Source organism: Macaca fascicularis, chromosome 19 (assembly GCF_037993035.2).
Source record: "Macaca fascicularis isolate 582-1 chromosome 19, T2T-MFA8v1.1".
Lineage (NCBI taxonomy): Eukaryota > Metazoa > Chordata > Mammalia > Primates > Cercopithecidae > Macaca > Macaca fascicularis.
Window position 1 is genome coordinate 45,539,000 of NC_088393.1, and position 26,185 is coordinate 45,565,184.

A 26,185-nucleotide genomic window follows, 5' to 3' on the forward strand; every position below is an offset into this window, starting at 1 on the left:
CAGGGTCTCACTCTGTCACCCAGGCTGGAGGCCAGTGGCAAGATCTCAGCTCCCCGCAACCTCCACCTCCCTGATTCAAGCGATTCTTTTGCCTCAGCCTCCTTAGTAGCTGGAATTATAGGCACGCGCCAGCACGCCTGGCTAATTTTTTGTATTTTTAGTAGAGACGAGGTTTCACCATGTTGGCCAGGCTGGTCTCAAACTCCTGACCTCAGGTGATCAGCCCGCCTCAGCCTCCCAAAGTGCTGGGATTACAGGCATGAGCCACTGCGCCCGGCCGCTATTCGTGGAATTGTAACTGAACACAGGTTCAGTTGCTCATCAGTTACAGAGTCTGGTTAACAAGATCAAGGTCTGCTAGAAAGAGAATGACTTTATTCACCAAAACTAGTCATGGAGAAGTGACTGGATTCCCATCCAAAGCAACCACTTCAAATCTGTGGGGGAAAGCAAGGGTTTAAAAAGGGGAAACTTGGGTGGGGGTGGTGGTTCACGCCTGTAATCCTAACACTTTGGGAGACTGAGGCAGGCAGATCACATGAGCTCAGGAGGTCAAGACCAGCCTAGGCAACATGGTGAAACCCTGTCTCTACCAAAAATACAAAAATTAGCCAGGCATGTTGGCTCGTGCTTGAACCCAGGAGGCAGAAGTTGCAGTGAGCCAAGATCGTACAATTGCACTCCAGCCTAGGTAACAGAGTGAGACTCTGTCTCAAGAAAAAAAAAAAAGAAGAAGTCTGAGAACAAAGAATCTTGTACGCACAGTTTTGGGGCAAATTTTCAGGAGGCTGAGACAAGAGAATCATTTGAACCCTGTAGGTGGAGGTTGCAGTGAGCGGAGATCCTGCTACTGCACTCCAGCCTGGGCTACAGAGCAAGACTATCTCAAAAAAAAAAAAAAAAAATTTCATTGAAGTTGAGCTGCCGGGTTACAGAATGACAGAATGGATGGTTGGATGGATGTAGGTAGGTTTTGGAAGTTACCCCAATTGATTCCAGTGTGTGTCCAGGGCTGTCACTGTACACGATGCCCAAAGAAAGGCTGCAGAAGGCTGCAAGCACCCCCGGGCCCAGCGGTGTACCCGGCCGGGAGCTTCATCCGCCTGCAGGAGGGGGCGCCCTTGACTAATTCCTACGCGAGTGCTCTATGGCCTAATGGTGGCTCTGTGCGTGACCAGGTGTGGGACCAACGGCCTGGCCTAGCCCACCTGCCCAGCTCAGTGCTCCATTCCCTGCCACCCCAGGTAGCCCGAGTGGACGGGACTGTGGACACGCCCCCCTGTCTGCGTCTGACTCACCGCACCTGGGGCTCCCAGAACAGCCTGGTGGAGATGCTCTTCCTGCGGCTGAGCCTCCCAGTCCAGTTCCACCAGCACTTCCGCTGCACCGCAGGGGCCACTCCGCTGGCACCCCCCGGCCTGCAGCCCCCTGCCGAGGACGAGGCCCGGGCGGCGGAACCCGACCCTGACTACGAAAACCTGCGCCGCTCAGCTGGGGGCTGGGGCGAGGCCGAGAACGGCAAAGAAGGGACTGCGAAGGAGGGCGCCCCCGGGGGCACCCCGCAGGCGGGGGGAGAGGCACAGCCCGCCAGGGCTGAGAATGAGAAGGACGCCACCACCGAGAAGAACAAGAAGAGAGGGTGAGTCGAGGGGGCCCAGAGTGGGGATTGGGGGCTGCCTTGGGACCCCCTAAGTTGGCAGCCACAGTAACCTGAGAAACCCCCATTGTACCCCAAAGTAGCCCCATATATGCTAAGTGGAGTAAGAATACTCCTTGTATTCTTGATAAATACATGGATGAATCCTATCATGTCTCCAGTGAACCCCATTTTTTCCTGGGATGTCCTAATGTCCCCAAGGATATATAATTGGGTACCCTACTATCTGTATGGAGAGCTCTATTATCCTTCAGTACTTGGAGGGCCCTAAAGGGCTTCGCCCAATGGACCTTATCATCCGTGGACACTAAAAGGTACTTCAGTATCTCCCTAGGAGAGTTTACTGCACCCTAAGGCATCCCAGTGAACACCCAGTGGTCTTCTAAATGGGGATCCTTTCTGTGTCACAAATGTACCCCCCAAAAACTAACTTAAAGGGAGACTCTGAGAAGGTACTAAATCTGCTTTTTCCCTACAATGGCAGTGGTTTTCCTGTTTTGTTTTGTTTTTTTTTTTTTTCTTTTGAGATGGAGTTAGTCTCTGTTGCCAGACTGGAGTGCAATGGTGCAATCTCAGCTCCCTGCAATCTCTGCCTCCCGGGTTCAAGTGATTCTCCTGCCTCAGCCTCCTGAGTAGCTGGGATTACAGGCATGCGCCACCATGCCTGGCTAATTTTTGTATTTTTAGTAGAGACGGGGTTTTGCCATATTGGCCAGGCTGGTCTCAAACTCCTGATCTCAGGTGATCCACCCACCTCAGCCTCCCAAAGTGCTGGGATTACAGGCGTGAGACACCATGCCTGGCTCCTTTTTTTTTTTTTTTTTGAGACAGAGTCTTGCTCTGTTGTCCAGGCTGGAGTGCAGTGGCACAATCTCGGCTCTCTGCAATCTCCGCCTCCTGGGTTCAAGCAATTCTCCTGCCCCAGCTTCCTGAGTATCTGGGACTACAGGCATGCACCACCACATCTGCCTAATTTTTGTATTTTTAGTAGAGACGGTTTCACCATGTTGGCCAGGCTGGTCTCGAACTCCTGACCTCAGGTGATACGTACAATAGCAGTGGTTTTCAATGGAATTGAAAACCCATTGTGTCTCTTGGTGGATATTTGGAAATGATGGAGTCTTTGTGGTCATTACAGTTTGGGAGGGGCTGCTGCTGCTCGGCGGAGGCCCCGGGGTTCCACCTACCTTGCAGTGTACAAAACAGTGCCGCACAATGAAGACTTATCCTTTTCCAAGTGCATTTAGCACCCATCTGAGAAATGCATGTGGGAAATGCTGACTTAGGGGGACCCCCATATGCCCCAGTGGGGACCTCCATATTCCCAGAAGGCACCTTTAATTTGGGTAACTCAGCATCCACAAGCGCAGAGCACAACACTTCCAGAACGGATTAGGCTGGGGCAGGTGGGAAGCCAGCCTTCTAGAGGCCATGCCTGGGGTATTAGAAGCAGGGTGTATCCAAGCCGGATGTGGGGGGCATGAATGTTGCAGTGGGAGGGCTGGGCTTGAAAGCTGGTACTTATGGCGCCTCTCCTCCCACCACCAGCTTCTTATTCAAGGCCAAGAAGGTCGCCATGATGACCCAACCACCGGCCACCCCCACGCTGCCTCGGCTCCCTCACGATGTGGTACCTGCAGACAACCGCGATGACCCTGAGATCATCCTCAACACCACCACGGTGTGGATCAGGAACCCTCAATTTTGGGGTCCCCCCGCATAGCATAGGCACTCCTGAATTTCCAAGTTTAGTGTGACAGTCCCCGGTAACTGCCCACCTTACACTGGGGACTCCCCAATATACACTAGAAACTCACAAAATATGGCACACACGGATTTAATCCTTTGAACCCCTAAGTCCATATAGCTACTGGCCCACAAATGGCAGGGGGTACAGTAGAGGTACACAGCACACTGATATAACTCCCGGGGATCCCCAAAGCCAGGGCATAAGCCATTACAGACTAGGGACCCCAACATTTGGGCTCACCCATATAAACACAGTACCTTCAATGTAATACCTACTCTAATATATTACTGGGAACAAAAATTCATAATTGTCTTAATATAGTTTTGGGATTCCCCAAATCCAAAATATTTCATAGACAGACAGCCTAGTGCAGTGCTCCCCAACTATTTTGGTACCAGGGACCAATTCTATGGAAGACAGTTTTTCCATGGACCAGGGATGTGGGGATGTGGGGATGTGGGGATGTGGGGATGTGGGGATGTGGGGATGTGGGGAGGGATGGTTTCAGGATGAAATGTTCCATCTCGGATCATCAGGCATAGATTCTGGGTTTGTTTTTTTTTTCGTTGTTTTGTTTTGTTTTGTTTTTTGAGATGGAGTCTTGCTCTGTTGCCCAATCTAGAGTGCAGTGGCACAATCTCGGCTCATTGCAACCTCTGCTTCCTGGGTTCAAACGATTCTCCTGCCTCAGCCTCCTGAGCAGCTGGGATAACAGGCTCCTAGCACCATGCCCAGCTGATTTGTGTTTTTTGTTTTTTTGAGATGGAGTCTCGGTCTGTCGCCCAGGCTGGAGTGCAGTGGCGTGATCTCGGCTCACTGCAACCTCTGCCTCCCGGCTTCAAGCGATTCTTCTGCCTCAGCCTCCTGAGTAGCTGAGACTATAGGCACATGCCACCATGCCTGGCTAATTTTTGTATTTTTAGTAGAAACGGAGTTTTACCATATTGGCCAGGCTGGTCTCGAACTCCTGACCTCGTGATCTGCCTGCCTCGGCCTCCCAAAGTGCTGGGATTACAGGCATGAGCCACCGTGCCTGGCCTAAATTTCGTATTTTTAGTAGAAACGGGGTGTCACCATGTTGGCCAGGTTGGTCTCGAATCCCCAACCTCAAATGATCCTCCTGCCTTGGACTCCCAAAGTTCTGGGATTACAGGCGTGAGCCACTGCTCCCAGCTCTAGATTCTTACAAGGAGTGCTCACCCTAGATGGCTTGGATCCTGGTACCAATCCACAGCCTGGGTTTGGGGATCCCTGGCCTCGAGGTTAGGATCGTGGGCCGCCTGGGTGCCACTTGGGCAAGTCATTTCACCACTCTGTGCCTTCTGTCCTATGGAGGTGCTATGGTTTCCCATCAGTAGAATGGGGGTAAAAATTATACCTACCTGATATGGAGGATGAAGTGAGTTCATCTGTGTAAAGACCTTAGAAGAACAGGCCTGGCACTGTGGCTCTCACCCGTAGTCCCAGAACGTTGGGAGGCCAAGGTGAGAGGATCACTTAAATCCAGGAATTTGAGGCTGCAGTGAGCTATGGTGGTGCCTCTGCACTCCAGCCTGGGTGACAGAGGGAGATCGCAACTCAGGGAAAAAAAAAAAAAAAAAAAAAAAGAAGGAAAGAAGAAAAAGACCTTAGCACAGTCGGTGCTATTTGTGAGCAATTATTTGATTACTTTTTGTATCTATTTATTTTGAGATGGCGTCTCGCTCTGTCACCCAGGCTGGAGTGCAGTGGTGCAGTCTCAGCTCACTGCAACCTCTGCCTCCCAGGTTCAAGTGATTCTCCTGCCTCAGCCTCCCGAGTAGCTGGTACTACAGGCGCCCACCACCACGCCTGGCTAATTTTTGTACTTTCAGTAGAGATAAGGTTTCACCATATTGGTCAGGCTGGTCTCAAACTCCTGACCTTAGGTGATCCACCTGCCTCAACCTCTCAAAGTGCTGGGATTACAGGCGTGAGCCACCGCACTCGGCCAGCCATTATTTATTTGTCAGTCTGCTGTAACCTGGGAGGAACCCAAACATGGCGTTGTCACACAATATTCCCAAGGGACTCCTAAATATAGAATTGCACAAATTGACACAGAAACAGACATAACCAGGGGGTGGGGGTCTCAGATTCAACAAATTCCTGTTAAACTCCCAGAAGACCCAACGGTCCAGGGAAACTAATTTCAAGTCCCAGGGAGCCTGAGTTCCCAGACTTCCAGACTGACCACTGGTTCCCCTCCTGTGTCCCCAGTACTATTACTCCGTGAGGGTCTTTGCCGGACAGGAGCCCAGCTGCGTGTGGGTGGGCTGGGTCACTCCTGACTACCATCAGCACGACATGAGCTTCGACCTCAGCAAGGTCCGGGTCGTGACAGTGACCATGGGGGATGAACAAGGCAACATCCACAGCAGGTGCAGGGGCTGCGGGGAGGTGGGTGGTGCAGGGTGGGGAGGGCAGGAGGCAGTGGGTGCTCCCGACACCAGCTCTGTGGCTGCCTGGTTGTGGGACCTGGGAACCTTCTGGAGCAGGAGGATGCTCTGGGGCACTGGGCACCCAGCTTGGAAGCTTCCCTCCTTCTCTTTTTTCTCCTCTCTTCCTGCCCTGGTATTTTTCTTCTCCTCCTCCTCCTCTTTCTCCATTTCTCCTATTCCATTTTCTCCTTTTCCTTCTCGTCCTCTTACATCTCACCCTTCTCATTCTCTGTAATCTCATTCTCTCTCCTCCTGCTTCCTTTCCTTTTCCTCCTTTCAGACCCCCACCCCCAGCCTGACTCCCCACCACACCAGCTGCTAAGAATCCCAGCTCCGAAGAGCTCAGTGTCTGGGGTGAGGGGTTTCAGTGCTCAGGTCTGCAGGGGGCGGGCGCTTGGGGATGGGACTCTGAGGTTGTGTGTTTCCGGGAGCTTGGGGAAGGGGGTGTCCAGGGTCCAGAGCTACTCAGACGAGGAGTGCAGTGACCGCTTCTGTCTCCTGCAGCCTCAAGTGCAGCAATTGCTACATGGTGTGGGGTGGGGACTTTGTGAGTCCCGGGCAGCAGGGCCGGATCAGCCACACGGATCTTGTCATTGGGTGCCTGGTGGACTTGGCCACTGGCTTAATGACCTTTACAGCCAATGGCAAAGAGAGCAACACCTTTTTCCAGGTGAGTCCAGATCACAGCAACTTAGTGAGAGCATCCTCATGTCCCAGCATCCCAGGACAGCCCTTACAGATGTCCCCTGAGGCCAGACCTCAGAGAGATGGAACAAAAAGAGCTCCTAGGCTGTCCTCAAGAGGTCGCTGGGAGACCACCTTGTTGAAACTTCCATGAAGCTAAGGTCCAGACTGGAGGAGATACAGAATCTCACTCTGTTGCCCAGACTGGAGTGCAAATGGCATGATCCTGGCTTATTGCAACCTTTGCCTCCTGGGTTAGAAGGATTCTCCTGCCTCAGCCTCCAAAGTAGCTGGGATTACAGGAGTGCACCACAACAGCCGGCTAAGTTTTATATTTTTAGTAGAGACGAGGTTTCGCTATGTTGGCCAGGCTGGTCTCAAACTCCTGACCTCAAGTGATCCACCCACCTTGGCCTCCCAAAGTGCTGGGATTACAGGCATGAGCCACCACACTCAGCCAGAGTCCAGCCTTGACCTTGCAAAGAGGTCTCTATTCCCTCTTGGGCTGGGTGACACCAGTCACCGACTTCTCTCCAACCAGGGAACACGCTAGGATGGGCCAGAATCCTAAGGTGGCCTTTTCCTTTTCAAAATTTTATTCTGAAAATTTTCAACTATACAGCAAAATTGAAGGAACTATATAGATAACACCCTGTACCCACCCCCAGGAATCTGCTATCAACTTTGCAGATATTGGCCTTATCACATATTAAGCTACCTATCCATTAATTTATCTAAGGTGGGTTTATACAACTTTATTTTAATTTTTTGGCATCCATTGTTGGCTATGAAATGTTATTGCATTTTATTTTATTTATTTTGAGACAGGGCCTCACTCTGTCCCCCAGGCTGGAGTACAGTGGTGTGATCACAGCTTAAATTCCCAGGCTCAAGCAATCCTTCTATCTCAGCCTCCTAAGTAGCTGGGACTATAGGGTTGCACCACCTTGACTAGCTAATTTTGTGTGTATGTGTATTTTTTGTAGAAGTGGGTTTTCCCCATATTGCCCAGGCTGGTCTCTGACTCCTGGGCTCAAGCGATCTCCCCACCTTGGCCTCGCAAAGTGCTGGGATTACAGGCGTGAGTCACTGTGCCTGGCTTATTTTTTATTTTTATTTTTTGAGACAGGGTTTTGCTCTGTTACCCAGGCTGGAGTGTCATGGTGAGATCATAGTCACTGCAGCCTTGATCTTCCTGGGCTCAAGCAATCCTCCCACTTCGGCCTCCTGAACAGCTGGGAACACAGGCACGTGCCACCACGCCCAGCTAATTTTTTTTGTATTTATGGTGGAGACGGGGTCTCACTATGTTGCCCAGGCTGTTCTCAAACTCCTGGTCTCAAGCAATTCTTCTGCCTCAGCCTCCCAAAGTGCTGGGATTGCAGGTGTGAGCCACCACTCCTAGCTAAAACTTTATGTTAAATGAAGAATTAAAAACATATGCAAGAATGGAATAGTATAACAAACTGCCATGCCCCGTCATACAGCTTCAACTGTCACCCACTCACAGCCAATCTTGTTTCATCTTTTGTGTTTGTTTGTTTGTTTTTTGAGAGAGGGTATCCCTCTGTTACCCAGGCTGGAGTGCAGTGGCACAATCTCGGCTCACTGCAACCTCTGCCTCCCAGGTTCAGTGATCCTCCCACCTCAGCCTCCTGAGTAGCTGAGACTACAGGTGTGCACCACCCTGCCTAGCTAATTCTTTTAGTTTTAGTGGAGACAGGATCTTGCTATGTTGCCCAGGCTGGTTTCGAACTCTTGAGCTCAAGCAGTCCTCCTGCCTCAGCCTCCCAAAGTGCTGGGATGACAGGTACGAGCCACTGCGCCTGACTTGTTTCATCTTTTTATGTCTACCTCCTTTCCACACCCACTAGATAATTTTGAAGGAAATTGCAGACATCAGATAGTTTCATCTCTTTTCAGTATGTATCTTTAAAAGATAAGGATGATCTTAAAGAGCATAACCACATAACACTATCACCTAAAAGAAAAAAAAAACAATGGTTTCTAAATATCATCAAATATCCAGTTTGTGTTCAGATTTCTTTGGCTGTCCCAAAAATTGGCTGTCCCAAAAAGAAATTTTTACCATTTCTTTGTTTGAATCAGAAGCTAAATAGGGTCATATATTCTATTTTATTTACTATTTATTTTTATTCTTATTTTTTGAGACAATGTCTCACTCTATCTGTCACCCAATCTGGAGTGCAGTGGCGTGGTCTTGGCTCATGGCAACCCTCACCTCTTAAGCTCAAGCCTCCTAAGTAGGAGGGATTACAGGTGTGCGCCACCACACCCGGCTAATTTTTATATTTTTAGTAGAGACGGGGTCCGGCTATATTCCCCAGTCTGGTCTTGAACTCCTGGGCTCAAGTGACCCTCCCGCCTTGGCCTCCCAAAGTGCTGGGATTACAGTGTAAGCCAGCGTGCTCAACCTTATTTATTTAATTATTTAATTTATTAAGACGGAGTCTAACTCTGTCACCCAGGCTGGTGCACAGTGGTGCCAACCGTACTCAACCTTTATTTATTTATTTATTTATCTTAATTTATTAAGACAGAGTCTCACTCTGTCACCCAGGCTGGTGCACAGTGGTGCCAACCTTACTCAACCTTATTTATTTATTTATTTATTTATTTATTTATTTATTTATCTCAGTTTATTAGACAGAGTCTCGCTCTGTCACCCACTCTGGTGCACAGTGGTGCCAAGCGTACTCAACCTTATTTATTTATTTATCTTAATTTATTAAGACAGAGTCTCGCCCTGTCACCCAGGCTGGTGTGCAGTGGTGCCAATCATACTCAACCTTTATTTATTTATTTATTTATTTATTTATTTATTTTAATTTATTAAGACAGAGTCTCGCTCTGTCACCCAGGCTGGTGCACAGTGGTGTAATCTTGGTTCACTGCAGCCTCAACCTCCTGGGATCAAATGATCCTCCCACCTCAGCCTACCAAGTAGCTGGGAGCACAGACGCGCACCACCACACCTGGCTAATTTTTCTATTTTTTGCAGAGATGGTGTTTTGCCACGTTGCCCAGGCTGGTCTTGAACTCCTGACCTCAAACAATTTGCCCACCTCCACCTCCCATGTAATCCTAGCATATAATCCCATGCTGGGATTACAGCCATGCACCACCATACTCAACCCAGGGTCATATATTTTAGCTGGTTGCTGTGTACCTTGAGTTTCATTTCATATGTAGATTTCCCCCTCCACTTCTTCTTTCTCATTTTTTTCCCCTAGAAATATATTTGTTGAAGGAACCAGGCTATTTGTCCTGTAGTGCTTTGCTCCTCAAAGTGTGGTCCCTGGACCAACCAGCAGGGTCAGCATCACCTGGGAGCTTGTCAGAGCTGCAGGACCTTTAGCTGGGCCTAGTGGTAGGCACCTGCAGTTCCAGCTACTCTGGAGGAGGCTGAGGCAGGAGGATCACTTGTGTCTGGGAGGCAGAGGTTGTAGTGAGCTATGATCGTGCCACTGCACTGCAGCCTGGTTGACAGAGCAAGACCCTGCTTCTTTTAAAAAAATTAAAATGGGCCAGGCGTGGTGGCTCACACCTGTAATCCCAGCACTTTGGGAGGCCGAGGCAGGCAGATCGCCTGAGGTCAGGAGTTCGAGACCAGCCTGGCCAACATGGTGAAACCCCATCTCTACTAAAAATACAAAAATTAGCCTGGTGTGGTAGCGGGCACCTGTAATCCCAGCTACTTGGGAGGCTGAGGCAGGAGAATCGCTTGAACACGGGAGGTGGAGGTTGCAGCAAGCCAAGATTGCACCACTGCACTCCAGCCTGGGTGACAGAGTGAGACTTCATCTCAAAAAAAAAAAAAATTAAAATTAAATAAATGCAGAGTCTCAGGCCCCTTCCCATGCCTACCAAATCAGAATCTGCATTTTGACAGGATCCCAGGGGCTTCCTGTGCATATTAAATCTGGAGAGGGCTGGCCTGGTTTCCCATAGCCTGGATCTGGCGGTGCATTCCTGTGGTGGTGTTTTAACATTTTCATTTGTCCCCTGTATTTCCTGTAAACTGGGAGTTGGGTCCCAGGGTGCAATTAGATCGGGTTTGGTTTGGCGGACAAGACTGCTTCAGAGACAGTGTTGTTTGTGGAGGCGGAAGCTGGCTAGACGGGCTCCACTGGAAAGATGGGAGTGGGGCAAGACAGTCTGAGGACACTTCCTGGAATTCTTTGTTTTAATTTTTGGTTTGAGATAGGGTCTTGTTCTGTCACCCAGGCTGAAGTGCAGTGGTGCAATCATGGCTTACTCCAGCCTCGACCTCCCAGGCTCAAGTGATTCATCTTAGCCTCCTGAGCAGCTGCAACTACAGATATGGACCACCACGCCTGGCTAATTTTTTTATTTTTTTGTAGAGATGGGGTCTCACTATGTTGCCCAGGCTGCTCTTGAACTCTTAGGCTCAAGTGACCCTCCCACTTCAGCCTCCCAAAATTCTAGGATTACGGGTGTGAGCCACTGCACTCTCTGGGTTTTGAAGAATGAGTATGCTTGGGAGAGAAATGGGAAAGGCATTCCCATTGTGGGGTGTGATGCGTGCAGAGACAGATGACAGGTTGCCCTGGGAAAGTTGCCCTGGGAGAGTTGGAGGAGGTTGGCCTGGCTGGATCAGAGGTGGGACAGTTTAAGGGTGACCTCTGAGCCATTTTGGAGCCTCTAACGCTCAGATGAGGACCCGCAAATAGGCCCCAGAGTTTGAGGTCCAGAGCCAACCCTCCCTTCAGCCCACCTGTTTCCTCACCTTTCCTCTTCTCCCCTGCCAGGTGGAACCCAACACAAAGCTATTTCCTGCTGTCTTCGTCCTGCCCACCCACCAGAACGTCATCCAGTTTGAGCTGGGGAAGCAGAAGGTACAAGTGCCGTGATGGGGGCGCTAATGGGGGCAGGCTGAGGCAGGAAGTGTGGGGAGGCGAGGCAGGCAGAGTCACTGAAAGGGAGGGGGCAATCCAAGAGGTCTCCCTGGAAGTGGTGTGGTGGGACACAGGGGGCTGGCCATCTTGACCCATGCGTGTCTCTCTGCGCTCAGAACATCATGCCGTTGTCAGCCGCCATGTTCCAGAGCGAGCGCAAGAACCCGGCCCCGCAGTGCCCGCCGCGGCTGGAGATGCAGATGCTGATGCCAGTGTCCTGGAGCCGCATGCCCAACCACTTCCTGCAGGTGGAGACGAGGCGCGCCGGCGAGCGGCTAGGCTGGGCCGTGCAGTGCCGGGAGCCGCTGACCATGATGGCGCTGCACATCCCCGAGGAGAACCGGTCAGGGCCAGCCCAGCTATGCAGGGGTGGGCAGGTGTTGCAAGCCCTCTGGGGTCTGGGTCCGACTCAGTGCCCCTCCTCAACACAACCCTGGGATTCCAGGCAACACCCCGGGAATCTCCAGACCTACCTCAGGGGACTCGGGCTCAGCTCAGACATCCCCAGATTACACACCCCAAGGGGATTCAGACTCAACTCAGGAGCCTCTAGGCCATCCCAGTGGACCGCAGGCCCACCCTAAGGGACCCCAGACAATACCCCAGGGGCCCAGAGCCACTCCACAGGGCCCCAGACCCATCTCAGGGAGCCAGACCCACAGCAACACCCCAGGGGGCCCCAAGTACACCCTAGGATCCCTGGACATGGTTCAGGGAGGCTCGGATGCACCCTAGAGTCTCTTGGGCATACCCAGGGAGACTAAGAATCCCATGGAGATCTCAAACCCATCCCAGAAGATCCAGACACACCTAGGGCCACAGATGCATTCACATGGATGGCAGGGTTACTCTTAGGAACTCTGAAAATGGCCAGGCATGGTGGCTCACGCCTGTAATCCCAGCACTTTGGGAGGCTAAGGCAGGCAGATGACCTAAGGTCAAGAGTCTCTACTAAAAATACAAAAACGAGCTGGTTGTGGTGGTGTCCACCTGTAATCCCAGCTACTTGGGAGGCTGAGGTATGAGATTTGCTTGAACCCAGGAGGCGGAGGTTGCAGTGAGCCGAGATCGCGCCACTGCACTTCAGCCTGGGCAACAGAGCAAGATGCTGTCTCAAAAAATAGAACTCTGAACGTGGGAGCGATCCCAGACTCAACCAGGAAGTTTCTGACCGACTTCCTTCCTTCCTTCCTTCCTTCCTTCCTTCCTTCCTTCCTTCCTTCCTTCCTTCCTTTCTTCCTTCCTTCCTCCCTCCCTCCCTCCCTCCCTCCCTCCCTCCCTCCCTCCCTCCCTCCCTCCCTCCCTCCCTCCCTCCATTCAACAAATAGCTCTGGGTTCCTCCTATGTGCTGGGTAGTATTCTAGGCTGGAGACACCGAGCCCCTGTGAAGTGACATTCTAGTATTGCTTGTACATAACTCAGGATGCTCAGACATGTCCAAAGGGACCCAGAGTCATCCCCAGGGCCCCAGACACACCCATTTATTTATTTATTCATTCAACAAAGATTTATGGGCACAGTGGCTCATGCTTGTAATCTGAGCACTTCAGGAGGCTGAGGAGGAAGGAGGGTTGCTTGAGGCCAGGGGTTTGAGACCACCAGGAAGCATAGTGAGAACCCATCCCCACATTTTTTTTTTCTTTTTAATTAGCTTGGCTTGGTGGCACACACATGTAGTCTCAGTTACTTGGGAGGCTGAGGCAGGAGGATTGCTTAAGCCCAGGAGTTCAAGGCTGCAGAGCTAGGATCACACCACTGCACTCTAGCCTGGATGACAGAGCAAGACCCCATCACTAAAAGACAACAACAACAACAACAAAAATGCCAAGCACTTTACTATGTGCTAGGTGTGGTTGTAGGTGCTGGGAACACAACAAATAAAAGCAAAAACAAAACAGGCAGAAATGTCCTGCCCTTGGAATTTACATTCTAATGGCAATCAAACACAACCAGTGTACTCAGACCTGCCAGAGTGGGGTTCAAACCCAATCTGGGGGCCCAAACACATCTTGGGAACATCAGATGTTCTACGTGGACGCTGAGACTCTTACAAAGTCCCAGATCATCCCAGGGACCCCAGGTCCCTTAGGGACTTCCAGAACCATTGAAAGACTCCTAGACCCAGCTCCACTGCCCTCACAGAACCCTAAGCTGGGAAGCCACTGGAACTCCCTGCTGCAGCCTTCGACACTCATCTAAGCATCTCTGCCTCTCTGGGGTCTGTGTCTCTGTCTCCCATCTCCCAGGATGGGTGAATTGATAGATGGAATGATAGGGGTTTGAAGGAGAGATGGATGGATGAATGAATGGGTGGGTAATGATGAAGGAAATGGAGGAAGAGATGGTGGCTGGACGGATGCAGGAGGCTCATTCATCTGTCCCTGTCTGTTTCCCACCTCTGCTGCAGATGCATGGACATCCTGGAGTTGTCGGAGCGCCTGGACCTGCAGCGCTTCCACTCGCACACCCTGCGCCTCTACCGCGCTGTGTGCGCCCTGGGCAACAATCGCGTGGCGCACGCTCTGTGCAGCCACGTGGACCAGGCTCAGCTGCTGCACGCCCTGGAGGACGCGCACCTGCCAGGCCCACTGCGTGCAGGCTACTACGACCTCCTCATTAGCATCCATCTCGAAAGTGCCTGCCGCAGCCGCCGCTCCATGCTCTCTGAATACATCGTGCCCCTCACACCTGAGACCCGCGCCATCACGCTCTTCCCTCCTGGAAGGAGCACAGAAAATGGTCACCCCCGGCACGGCCTGCCGGGAGTTGGAGTCAGCACTTCGCTGCGGCCCCCGCATCATTTCTCGGCCCCCTGTTTCGTGGCCGCTCTGCCAGCTGCTGGGGCAGCAGAGGCTCCGGCCCGCCTCAGCCCCGCCATCCCGCTGGAGGCCCTACGGGACAAGGCACTGAGGATGCTGGGGGAGGCGGTGCGCGACGGTGGGCAGCACGCTCGCGATCCCGTCGGGGGCTCCGTGGAGTTCCAGTTTGTGCCTGTGCTCAAGCTCGTGTCCACCCTGCTGGTAATGGCTTCTTCCTGCTTCTCTCTGTCCCGTTCTTCTTCCACATTCCCAAAACTCCAGAAATACATGCATCAATCCTGCTCTATTTATGCATCCAACCACCCATTCCTTCCTTCTTCTATGCATCCATCCACCTTTCTTTTTATTGTTGTTATTATTTATTTCGAGATAGAGTCCTACTCTGTCGCCCAGGCTAGAGTGCAGTGGCACAATCTCAGCTCACTGTAACCCCCGCCTCCCAGGTTCAAGTAATTCTCCTGCCTCAGCCCCCAGAGTAGCTGGGACTACAGGCATGTGCCACCACGCCCGGCTAATATTTGTATTTTTAGTAGAGACTGCTTTCACCATGTTGGCCAGGCTAGTCTCGAACTCCTGACCTCGTGATTCGTCCACCTTGGCCTCCCAAAGTGCTGGGATTACAGGTGTCAGCCACCGCGCTCGGCCACCATCCACCTTTCTATGTATCCTTCCACCATCTCCCTATCCTTCATTCACCTTTCCCTCCATCTGCTCACCTGTCATCTATTTATGTTTATTCATCTCTTCTTTCTTCCTATTCATCTCTCCAACCAACCATCATTCATCCATCCATCAATCCATCGGTCCTCCACCCGCCTTTCCATCCACCCATTCATCCTATCCATTCATGTGTATAGATCATCTTTCCATCAACAAGTCCATCTGCCTTTCTATCCTTTTTTTCTCCACCACTCCATTCATTCATTCATGTACCCATCTATCCAAGTTTCAATCTATTTGCCCATCCATCTCTTCATTCATTCATACAGCAGTCCATCCACCATTCCATCTGTTCATCTATCCACCTACTCATTTATGTATTAATCTGTCTTTCCTTCCATAGGTCCAATAATAATCTCCTCCCACCTATGCGTCCATCCATACCTATATCCACAGATCCATCCGTTCCTCCGTTTCCCACCTACCCTTCATCTATCCCTCCATCTCTCCATTCATATGTATGTACACCCATCCACCTACCCACAAATCCATTTAGACATCCACACCCATCCATCTAACCATTCCCTATCCTTCTGTCCATCCCTTGTATCATGTGCCCTTTTATTCATATACCCATCTAACTATTCATTTATATATCCATCTTTTTGGTTTTGTTTGTTTGTTTTGAGACGAGGTCTTGCTCTGTCACCCAGGCTGAAGAGTGCAGTGGCACAATCTCAGCTCACTGCAACCTCTACTTCTCGTGTTCAAGCAATTTTCCTGCCTCAGCCTCCCAAGTAGCTGGGATTACAGGCGCCTGTCACCATGCCCAGCTAATTTTTGTATTTTTAATAGAGGTGGGGTTTCACCATGTTGGCCAGGCTGGTCTTGAACTCCTGACCTCATGATCCACCCACCTCATCCCCCTAAAGTGCTGTAACTATAGGCGTGAGCCACTGTGCCCAGGTGTTTGTTTTTGAGACAGGGTCTCGCTCTGTCACCCAGGCTGGAGTGCAGTGGCACAATAATGGCTCACCGTAACCTCAACCTCCTGGGCTTAAGCAATCCTTCTACCTCAGCCTCCTGAATACCTGGGACTACAGGTGTGCACCACCATGCCCAGCTAATTTTTAAATTTTTTGTAGAGGTGGAGTCTCACTATGTTGCCCAAGCTGGTCTTGAACTCCTGGGCTCAAGCGATTCTCCTACTTTGGCCTCCCAGTGTTGGGATTACAGGCATAAGACACTCTGCTCAACCTAATTTTGTTTTTATTTATTATTTTTAATTTTATTTTATTTAGTGAGAGATAGGGTCATGCCCAGGCTAGAATGCAGTGACATGATTATAGCCCACTGCAGTCTCAAACTCCTGGGTTCAAGTGATCATCTTGCCTCAGCCTCCCGAAGTACTGTGATTACAGGTGTGAGCCGCCACACCTGGCCCCAACTTTTCGTACACGAACCTATCCAGCCATGTGGCCAACCATCCCCCCTACCCTCATGGCTATTCACTAATTTATCTATTTATCCACATATTTATTTACTTCCTCATGCATCTATCAACCCATCCATCACCTACCCACCTACCTATACATCCTTTATCCTTCTCTCATCCATCCACCCATCATCTCTTCCTCCACCATTTCCTTCATCTCTCCATCATCATCCACTTATTCATCTTTCCTTCAAACCTCTACCATTCCAACTCTCGATTCATCCAGCCATCCATCCAGTCCTCCCTCCATTCATCCATCTGTCTCTCTCCCCCTCACTCTTCTTCCCTTTCGTCTACTCCTCTTTACTTCTGTATGTTAACATCTTTTAAACTTTATTATTATTATTTTTTTTTGGAGACAAACTCTCCCTCTGCCATGCAGGTTGGAGTGCAGTGGCATAATCTCAGCTCAGTGCAACCTCTGCCTCCCAGGTTCAAGTGATTCTCCTGCCTCAGCCTCCTGACTAGCTGGGAATACAGGCATGCACCACCACAACCAGCTAATTTTTTTTTTTGTATTTTTGAAGAGACAGGGTTTCACCATGTTGGCCAGGCTGGTCTCGAACTCCTGGCCTCAAGTGATCTGCCCGCCTTGGCCTTCCAAAGTGCTGGGATTACAGGTGTGAGCCTCGCCTCATGTGTTAGCATCTTCATTGTGTTGACTGAGAGCTGGTGTATGCTGGGAGCTATGCAGGTGTAGGGTGTGTCCTGGGCCAGAGGACACAGCACATGCTTAGGCTTGAGAGAAAGGACACTCACCTGTGATGGGAGAGGCACTCATATTTGGCTCTGTGGTCTGGGGTGTGTGGATGGGACACACAGTGAGGAGCTGGGCGGATCTTAAGGAGGGTGGATGGCAAGGCAGGGGGTGCCATTCCTGCTGTGGGAGGAATCCGATCAGCCAATGAAGGAATGATTGGCATGTGCAAGAGGGGCAGGTCTGGAGAGCGAGGCCAGGGCCTGATGACGGAGGCCTCGCAGGCCACAGTGAAGAACCGAGACTTTGTCCTGTAGGTGATGGGCATCTTTGGCGATGAGGATGTGAAACAGATCTTGAAGATGATTGAGCCTGAAGTCTTCACTGAGGAAGAAGAGGAGGAGGAGGAAGAAGAGGAGGAAGAGGAAGATGAGGAGGAGAAGGAGGAGGATGAGGAGGAAACAGCACAGGAAAAGGAAGATGAAGAAAAAGAGGAAGAGGAGGCAGCAGGAGGGGAGAAGGAAGAAGGCTTGGAGGAGGGGCTGCTCCAGATGAAGTTGCCAGAGTCTGTGAAGTTACAGGTGGGCTGCTGCTTCCTGCTTTTCCGCCTCTGTCCATCTGGGCTGGGAGACACAGGGTAGGTGGGGTGTGAGTCTGGACTTTGTCCTCAGGCAGTGGGGAGCTGTGGAAATGCATATGGCAGTGAGCAACGCTGACATGGAAAGATCTCTGTTTTCCGGAGATGAGAACATGGAGAAGGCAGTCTTTTTTGTTTGTTTTTTGAGACAGAATTTTGCTCTGTCGCCCAGGCTGGAATACAGTGGTGCAGTCTTGGCTCACTGTAACCTCCACCTCCCAGGTTCAAGCGATTCTCCTTCCTCAGCCTCCTGAGTAGCTGGGATCACAGGCACATGCCACCACGCCCAGCTAATTTTTGTATTTTTAGTAGAAATGGGGTTTCGCCCTGTTGGCCAGGCTGGTCTCGATTTCCTGACCTCAGGTGATCCACCCACCTCGGCCTCCCAAAGTGCTGGGATTACAGGCGTGAGCCGCCATGGCCGGTGAAGGCAGGCTTAAGGTTCCAGGCAGGAAATGATGTTGGCTGGACCTGTGCAGGGCCATGGAGAGGGAAGAGGAAGAAAGAGAAGTTTCAAGGAAGTCCTGATGGTCTCACCTCCGTTTCTCCTCCTGCACGCCTGTCCTTCCACAGATGTGCCACCTGCTGGAATATTTCTGTGACCAAGAGTTGCAGCACCGTGTGGAGTCCCTGGCAGCCTTTGCGGAGCGCTATGTGGACAAGCTCCAGGCCAACCAGCGGAGCCGCTATGGCCTCCTCATGAAAGCCTTCAGCATGACCGCAGCGGAGACTGCAAGACGTACCCGCGAGTTCCGCTCCCCGCCCCAGGAGCAGGTCATCTGACCCCTGACACTGGCCACTCTTACTATCTAAACCCCAACCCCAACATCTCCCAACTCGGATCACTGAAGACCCTCAACCTCTATACCCGTGCTTGACCCCTGACCCTAGTGATACATTTATCTCCTACTCTGTGAACCAACCTGACCTCTGAGTCGCCTCAGACTGACCCTGACTCCTTTCAAACCTCTGGCCCTAGTCTCTCAAATAGTCTTCACTAACTCACACTTTGACTCATGACCTTAGACACGAACTTACAATTGCATCTTCTCTCTCTGATCTCAGAGTTCCTGCTTTGGGATCTCAGACCCTCATTCTAACCTTTGACCTTCCCCTAGATCAATATGCTATTGCAGTTCAAAGATGGTACAGATGAGGAAGACTGTCCTCTCCCTGAAGCGATACGACAGGATTTGCTTGACTTTCATCAAGACCTGCTAGCACACTGTGGTAAGGAGTGGGGATCAGAGAGTCCTCCCTACACCAACTTTCTCTTGAGACCTCTCCAGAAGTTTCCCTAAGATTTCCGGACCTTAACCCTCTACAGTATTGGTGCTATGTAACTATTGGTTGAATGAATGAATGAATGAATGTGTTAGTGAACAGTTAGATGATATGTGGAAGGATATGTTTATATGGGTATTTGGGTGGATGGCTATAAGCAGATAAATGAATGGGAATGGGAATTGATGGATAGAAGAAGTGGGTAAAAATTGGCTGGCTGGATAGATGGATGGATGAGGAGAAGGATGGATGGATGGATGGCTGAGAACTGGGTGGAGAGATGGCTGGCTGGGTGGAAGGATAGATGGATGACCTCCAGGGTTTCTGATGAGAAGTCTGCTAACAGACTTATTGAGATTCCCTTACCCATGATGAATTACTTTTCCTTGGCTGACTTTTAAGGTTTTCTCTTTGTCTTTGCCTTTCAACAATTTAGTATGAGATGTCTAGGTGTACAGCTCTTTGAATTTATCCTATTGGAAGTTTGTTGAGTTTCTTGGATATATAATTACTTTTTATCAAAGTTGGAATATTTTTGACAATTACTTATTCAAATACTTTTCTGCCCCTTTCCTCTTCCTCTGGGTCTCTCATTATGCATATATTGGTACACTTGATGGCATCCTACAGGTCTCTGAGGCTTCTTTTTTTTTTTTTTGAGACGGAGTCTCGCTTTGTCGCCCAGGCTGGAGTGCAGTGGCGCGATCTCAGCTCACTGCAAGCTCCGCCTCCTGGATTCACGCCATTCTCCTGCCTCAGCCTCCGAGTAGCTGGGACTACAGGCACGCACCACCACGCCCAGCTAATTTTTTGTATTTTTAGTAGAGATGGGGTTTCACCGTGTTAGCCAGGATGGCCTCAATCTCCTGACCTCATGATTCACCTGCCTCGGCCTCCCAAAGTGCTGGGATTACAGGCGTGAGCCACCGTGCCCGGCTCTGAGGCTTTTTTTCATTTTGTTTTGCTCTTTTTTTTTTTTTTTGAGACAGTCTCACTCTGTCACCCAGCAGGAGTGCAGGGGTGCAATCTTAGCTCACTGCATCCTCTGCCTCCTGGGCTCAAGCCATCCTCCTACCTCAGCCTCCTGAGTAGCTGGGAGAACAGGTGTGTGCTACCAAGCCTTGCTAATTTTTTAATTTTTTATAGAGTCGGGGTTTTGCCATGTTGCCGAGGCTGGTCTTGAACTCCTGGGCTAAAGCAATTTGCATGCCTGGGCCTCCCAAAGTGCTGGATTACAGGCATGAGCCACTACATCTGGTCCACTTTTCTTCATTCTTTTACTTTTCTGTTCTTCAGGCTACATAATCTCTATGTCCTACCTTCAAGTTCACTGACTGTTTCTCCTACCAGCTCAAATATGCTGTTGAACCCCCTCTAGTAATTTTTTATTTCAGTTATTTTATCTTTCAACTCCAGAATTTCTATATTTTAGCTGGGCGCGGTGGCTCACGCCTGTAATCCCAGCACTTTGGGAGGCCGAGGTGGGCGGATCACCTGAGGTTGGGAATTTGAGACCAGCCTGACCAACATGGAGAAACCCCATCTCTACTAAAAATACAAAATTAGCCGGGCATGATGGTACAGGCTACTTGGGAGGCTAAGGCAGGAGAATCCCTTGAACCCGGGAGGCGGAGGTTGCAGTGAACCGAGATCGCGCCATTGCACTTGAGCCTGGGCGACAAGAGCAAAACTCCATCTCAAAAAAAAATAATAATTTCTGTATTTTAACAATCTGCCTTTTTATTAGTATTCACTACTAGGTGAGTCACTATTATCATATTTCCTTTTTTTTGAGGTGGAGTCTCGCTCTGTCGCCCAGGCTGGAGTGCAGTGGCTGGATCTCAGCTCACTGCAAGCTCCACCTCCCGGGTTTACGCCATTCTCCTGCCTCAGCCTCCCGAGTAGCTGGGACTACAGGCGCCCACCACCTCGCCCGGCTAGTTTTTTGTATTTTTCAGTAGAGACGGGGTTTCACCGTGTTAGCCAGGATGGTCTCAATCTCCTGACCTCGTGATCCTCCCCTCTCAGGCTCCCAAAGTACTGGGATTACAGGCTTGAGCCACCGCGCCCGGCCCATATTCCTTTTAATTCTTCAGACATAGTTTCCTTTAGTTCTTTGAACATATTTGTAAAATTGATTTAAAAGATAAATGTTTCATAGAATGAATACATGAACAGAGACATGAGCATACAAAGAAGTAAATGAGGCCGGGGTGGTGGCTCATGCCTGTAATCCTGGCATTTTGGGAGGCTGAGGGGGAGGATTGCTTGAGCTCAGGAGTTCAAAACCAGCCTGGGCAACATGGCAAGACCCCCCATCTCTACAGCAAAAGATACAAAATTAACAGGGCATGGTGGCACACACCTGTAGTCCCAGCTACTCAGGAGGCTGAGGTAGGAGTATGGCTTGAGCCTGGGAGGCAGAGGTTACAGTGAGGTGAGATCATGCCACTGCCCTCCACTGCAACAGAGCAAGACACTGTCTCAAAAAAAAAAAAAAAAAAAAAAAAAAAAGGAAATGAAAAACTCCATGAATGCATGCACATATGCACAAATGAAGAAGTGAGTGTGTGAGCAGGTGAATAAGCAAACTGGTGAATGATATTTCCCCGCTTCTTGACCACTTCCAGGAATTCAGCTGGATGGAGAGGAGGAGGAACCAGAGGAAGAGACCACCCTGGGCAGCCGCCTCATGAGCCTTTTGGAGAAAGTGCGGCTGGTGAAGAAGGAGGAGGAGAAACCTGAGGAGGAGCGGCCAGCAGAGGAGAGCAAACCCCGTGAGGACTGGGGTCACCGGGGAGAGGGCAGGGGTGGGGTGGGCAGCCCCATGCCTGGGGAGCCTCTGTGTCCCAATGAGGGCATGACGATGGATGCAAGGGAGGGGAAGATAGGCAGGAGTGAGAGAAGAAGAGCGGTGGGCAAACTGGAAGCAGGCATGGTGGGTCATGCTTGTAATCCCAGCAATTTGGAGGGCTGAGACGGGTGGATCACTTGAGGTCAGGAGTTCGAGGCCAGCCTGGCCAACATGGTGAAACCCCCTTCTCTACTAAAAATACAAAAATTAACCGGGCATGGTGGTGCACACCTGTAATCCCAGCTACTTGGAGGTGAGGCACCAGAATCGCTTGAACCCAGGAGGTGGGGGCTGCAGTGAGCCCAGATTGCACCACTGCACTCTACCCGGGGTAACAGAGCAAGACTCTGTCTAAAAAAAAAAAAAGGGCATGCTGGAGTTTGCCTCCAAAGATGGGGGCTGTAGAACATGTGTGTTGGACCAGGGTGACACAGCCTACCAGCTTAGTGGCAAACCTCTAACCAAGGGATGGTGGCAACCTGAACCACTGTGGCTTCTGTGGCCTTGCGGCTTCTCTTTTCTCTCTTGATGAGATGATTACCATGCTGAGGGATTAGACAAGCAGCTGTGATGAATGTTGGGCCAACGTGTTATTTTGCAAACTGTGTATTAGCCACATCTAACAAGGACAGATTTCCTAACGTTGGTACAGGTTTTATCCTGCAACATTCAGGAAACTTTTATGGGGCCAACTCTGGGCCAGGCACTGTTACCAGGGCTGGGAAATACAGCCGAGGGGAGAAAGTCAAAGCCCCTGCCTGCGAGTTTAGATTTTTAAATTATTATTATTATTATTTTTTGAGACAGGGTCTTGCTGTGTCACCCAGGCTAGAGTGCAGTGGCGTGATCTTGGCTCACTGCAACCTCTGCCTCCTAGGTGCAAGCAATTCTCCTGTCTCAGCCTCCCGAGTAGCTGGGATTACAGGCACGCTACTGGCTAATTTTTGTACTTTTAGTAGAGACGGGGCTTCACCATGTTGGCCAGGCTGGTCTCGAGCTCCTGACCTCAGGTGATCCACCCACCTCAGCCTCCCAAAGTGCAGGGATTACGGGTGTGAGCCACCATGCCCTGCCAAATCCACAGTATTTTTATAGAACAAATGGGATTGTGACATGTGCCTTCAAAGGTGTATGGTGAAGTGCTTCCGGTTGGCTCTGGTATCTTGCAGTTGTACAGTTTATTGTTCCTGTTGAAATTTTTAGGAAGCCCTTGTGGGCTGGATATTAGGGCAAACAGAACAGAGAGATTCTTGGGGGAATAGAAAAAAGTTTGCCAGGCTGGGCACAGTGGCTCACACCTATAATCCTAGCCCTTTGGGAGGCCAGAGTAGGAGGATCACTTGAGCCCGGGAGTTCGAGGCTGCACTGAGCTGTGATCGCACCACTGCACCCCAGCCAGGGCAACAGCGCAAGACACTGTCTCTAAAAGAGAAAAGGGAAAACAGTCTGCTAGAATCTGCCTGCTCCCGGCAGGTGGAGGGCAGGGGTGGTAGTAACTGGGAAAGCTTCTGGAACAGGGGACCCCTTCCACATTGTTGTGGTCCATGGTCCCGCGTGCTGACCTGCCCTGCGTGGTGCTCCAAGCCTTGTGTTGTCTCCTTCCCAGGGTCCCTGCAGGAACTGGTGTCCCACATGGTGGTGCGCTGGGCCCAAGAGGACTTCGTGCAGAGCCCCGAGCTGGTGCGGGCCATGTTCAGCCTCCTGCACCGGCAGTACGACGGGCTGGGTGAGCTGCTGCGTGCCCTGCCACGGGCGTACACCATCTCACCGTCCTCCGTGGAAGACACCATGAGCCTGCTTGAGTGCCTCGGCCAGATCCGCTCCCTGCTCATCGTGCAGATGGGCCCTCAGGAGGAGAACCTCATGATCCAGAGCATCGGGTGAGGCACCGCCCTGCCCGCTTACTTTGCATATCCCCTTGGCTAATGAATGCCTTCAGGATACAATCACATTCCCTTCCCCAACTCTGGCCCATCCTCTGGGTGATCTACTCAGTCTCAGGCGGCTAGCCCACCTCCTGGTTAATGTCTCCTTCCCTTACCTCTCTACCCTCAGTGGTAGCAGCAGCTCCACTTACTGTGTGACTCTCAGCAGGATGTTTACCCTTTTTTTTCTTTTTTTTTTTTTGTGAGACTGAGTCTCACTCTGTCACCCAGGCTGGAGTGTGGTGGCATGATCTCAGCTCACTGCAACCTCCGCCTCCCAGGTTCAAGCAATTCTCCTGTCTCAACCTTCCAAGTAGCTGGGATTACAGACACGCACCACCACACCTGGCTAATTTTTTATAATTAGTAGAGACAGGGTTTCACCACTTTGATCAAGCTGGTCTCGAACTCCTAACCTCAGGTGATCTACCCGCCTCGGCCTCCCAAAGTGCTGGGATTAGAGGCTTGAGCCACCGCGCCTGGCTGAGGTTTACCCTTTTTGAGCTTCAGTTTCCTCATCTGTAAAATGGGGGAGAGCCAAGCCTGCTCTGAAGAGTTGTGCTGTGGCTTCCATGAGCTTGTGCGAATAATAATAATCATGGTAGTAGTAGTGAGCACTCAGTATCAAATATATCTCATTCGGCCGGGCGCGGTGGCTCAAGCCTGTAATCCCAGCACTTTGGGAGGCCGAGATGGGCGGATCACGAGGTCAGGAGATCGAGACCATCCTGGTTAACACGGTGAAACCCCGTCTCTACTAAAAAATACAAAAAACTAGCCGGCCGAGGTGGCGGGCGCCTGTAGTCCCAGCTACTCGGGAGGCTGAGGTAGGAGAATGGCGTGAACCCGGGAGGCGGAGCTTGCAGTGAGCTGAGATCCGGCCACTGCACTCCAGCCTGGGTGACAGCGCGAGACTCCGTCTCAAAAAAAAAAAAAAAAAAAAATATATATATATATATATATATATATATCTCATTCACACAGTAAACATTTATTAAGCACCTACCGCATGCCAGGCCCTTTCCAGGTGTTTTTGAGACAGGGCCTCACTCTGTTGCCCAGGCTAGAGTGCAGTGGCCCAATCATAGCTCACTGCAGCCTCAACTTCCTGTGCTCAAGCAATCCTCCTGCCTCAGCCTCCTGAGTAGCTGGGACTACAGACACATATCACCATGCCCAGCTAACTTGCAAATTTTTTTGTAGAGGCAGGGTCTTGCTATGTTGCCCGAGCTGGTCTTGAACTCCTGGGCTCAAGTGATCCTCCTGCCTTGGCCTCCCAAAGGGCTGGAATTACAAGGCGTGAGCCACTCTGCTGGGACAACATTTGACAAAGGGCAACATGGCAAAGATCTCTGTTCTAGAGGAGCCCGCCTTGGGTGCACAGCTCGGTCTCCTTATGAGAGAAACAAGGACCCTTTCTCCCACAGTGGCTGTAGGAATTGTTTTTTATTTTTTTATTGTTATTTTTTTTGAGATGGAGTCTTGCTGTGTTCCCCAACCTGGAATGCGCAATGTCTGCTTACTGCAACCTCCGCCTACCAGGTTCAAGCGATTCTCCCACCTCAGCCTCCCACGTAGCTGGGATTATGGGTATGCGCCACCACACCTGGCTAATTTTTGTATTTTTAGTAGAAACGGGGTTTCACCATGTTGGCCAGGCTGATCTCGAATTCCTGACCTCAAGTGATCCTCCAGCTTCGGCCTCCCAAAGTGCTGGGATTACACGCGTGAGCCACTGCGCCTGGCTGGCTGTAGCAATTGAGTGACTGCAGATCTGTAAAGGGGGTGGTGCTAGGCACAGAGGGACAGGGTTGAGAATACCAGCTGCTGTCACAGTGGTGGCTGTGGCCCTCTCTAGACTTGGGCCCTACCCGGCCCCTGGTGACCCCATGCACTCTGCGCATGCACAGGAACATCATGAACAACAAAGTCTTCTACCAACACCCGAACCTGATGAGGGCGCTGGGCATGCACGAGACGGTCATGGAGGTCATGGTCAACGTCCTCGGGGGCGGCGAGTCCAAGGTGAGGGCCCAGGCGAACACTGGGGAGCTCAGGGGAGGCGGCCACAGAGGGCAGGCCCTGACCACCGGCCCACTCTGCCTGTCCCAGGAGATCCGCTTCCCCAAGATGGTGACAAGCTGCTGCCGCTTCCTCTGCTATTTCTGCCGCATCAGCCGGCAGAACCAGCGCTCCATGTTTGACCACCTGAGCTACCTGCTGGAGAACAGTGGCATCGGCCTGGGTGAGAACCCCCGAGCCCAGGGACTGTCCCCCAGAACCCACTCCTGGCACCCTATCCACGCCTGCCCCACTTTCCACCA

At 51.0% G+C, this 26,185-nt stretch overlaps 1 protein-coding gene across 10 annotated transcripts in view; it reads left to right on the forward strand.

The window, feature by feature from the left end:
- RYR1 (ryanodine receptor 1) overlaps positions 1–26,185 on the forward strand; it is a 158,231-nt gene that overhangs the window by 39,917 nt on the left and 92,129 nt on the right. For all 10 annotated transcript variants that reach the window (XM_065536557.2, XM_065536561.2, XM_065536559.2 and 7 more), the window contains 14 exons: positions 1,245–1,639; positions 3,206–3,338; positions 5,646–5,806; positions 6,371–6,536; positions 11,344–11,430; positions 11,607–11,833; positions 13,898–14,510; positions 17,479–17,742; positions 18,372–18,572; positions 18,917–19,028; positions 21,713–21,859; positions 23,543–23,816; positions 25,772–25,886; positions 25,974–26,106. In XM_065536557.2, the coding sequence (XP_065392629.1) occupies positions 1,245–1,639; positions 3,206–3,338; positions 5,646–5,806; positions 6,371–6,536; positions 11,344–11,430; positions 11,607–11,833; positions 13,898–14,510; positions 17,479–17,742; positions 18,372–18,572; positions 18,917–19,028; positions 21,713–21,859; positions 23,543–23,816; positions 25,772–25,886; positions 25,974–26,106 (3,028 nt within the window). The remainder of the gene's footprint in view (positions 1–1,244; positions 1,640–3,205; positions 3,339–5,645; positions 5,807–6,370; positions 6,537–11,343; positions 11,431–11,606; positions 11,834–13,897; positions 14,511–17,478; positions 17,743–18,371; positions 18,573–18,916; positions 19,029–21,712; positions 21,860–23,542; positions 23,817–25,771; positions 25,887–25,973; positions 26,107–26,185) is intronic.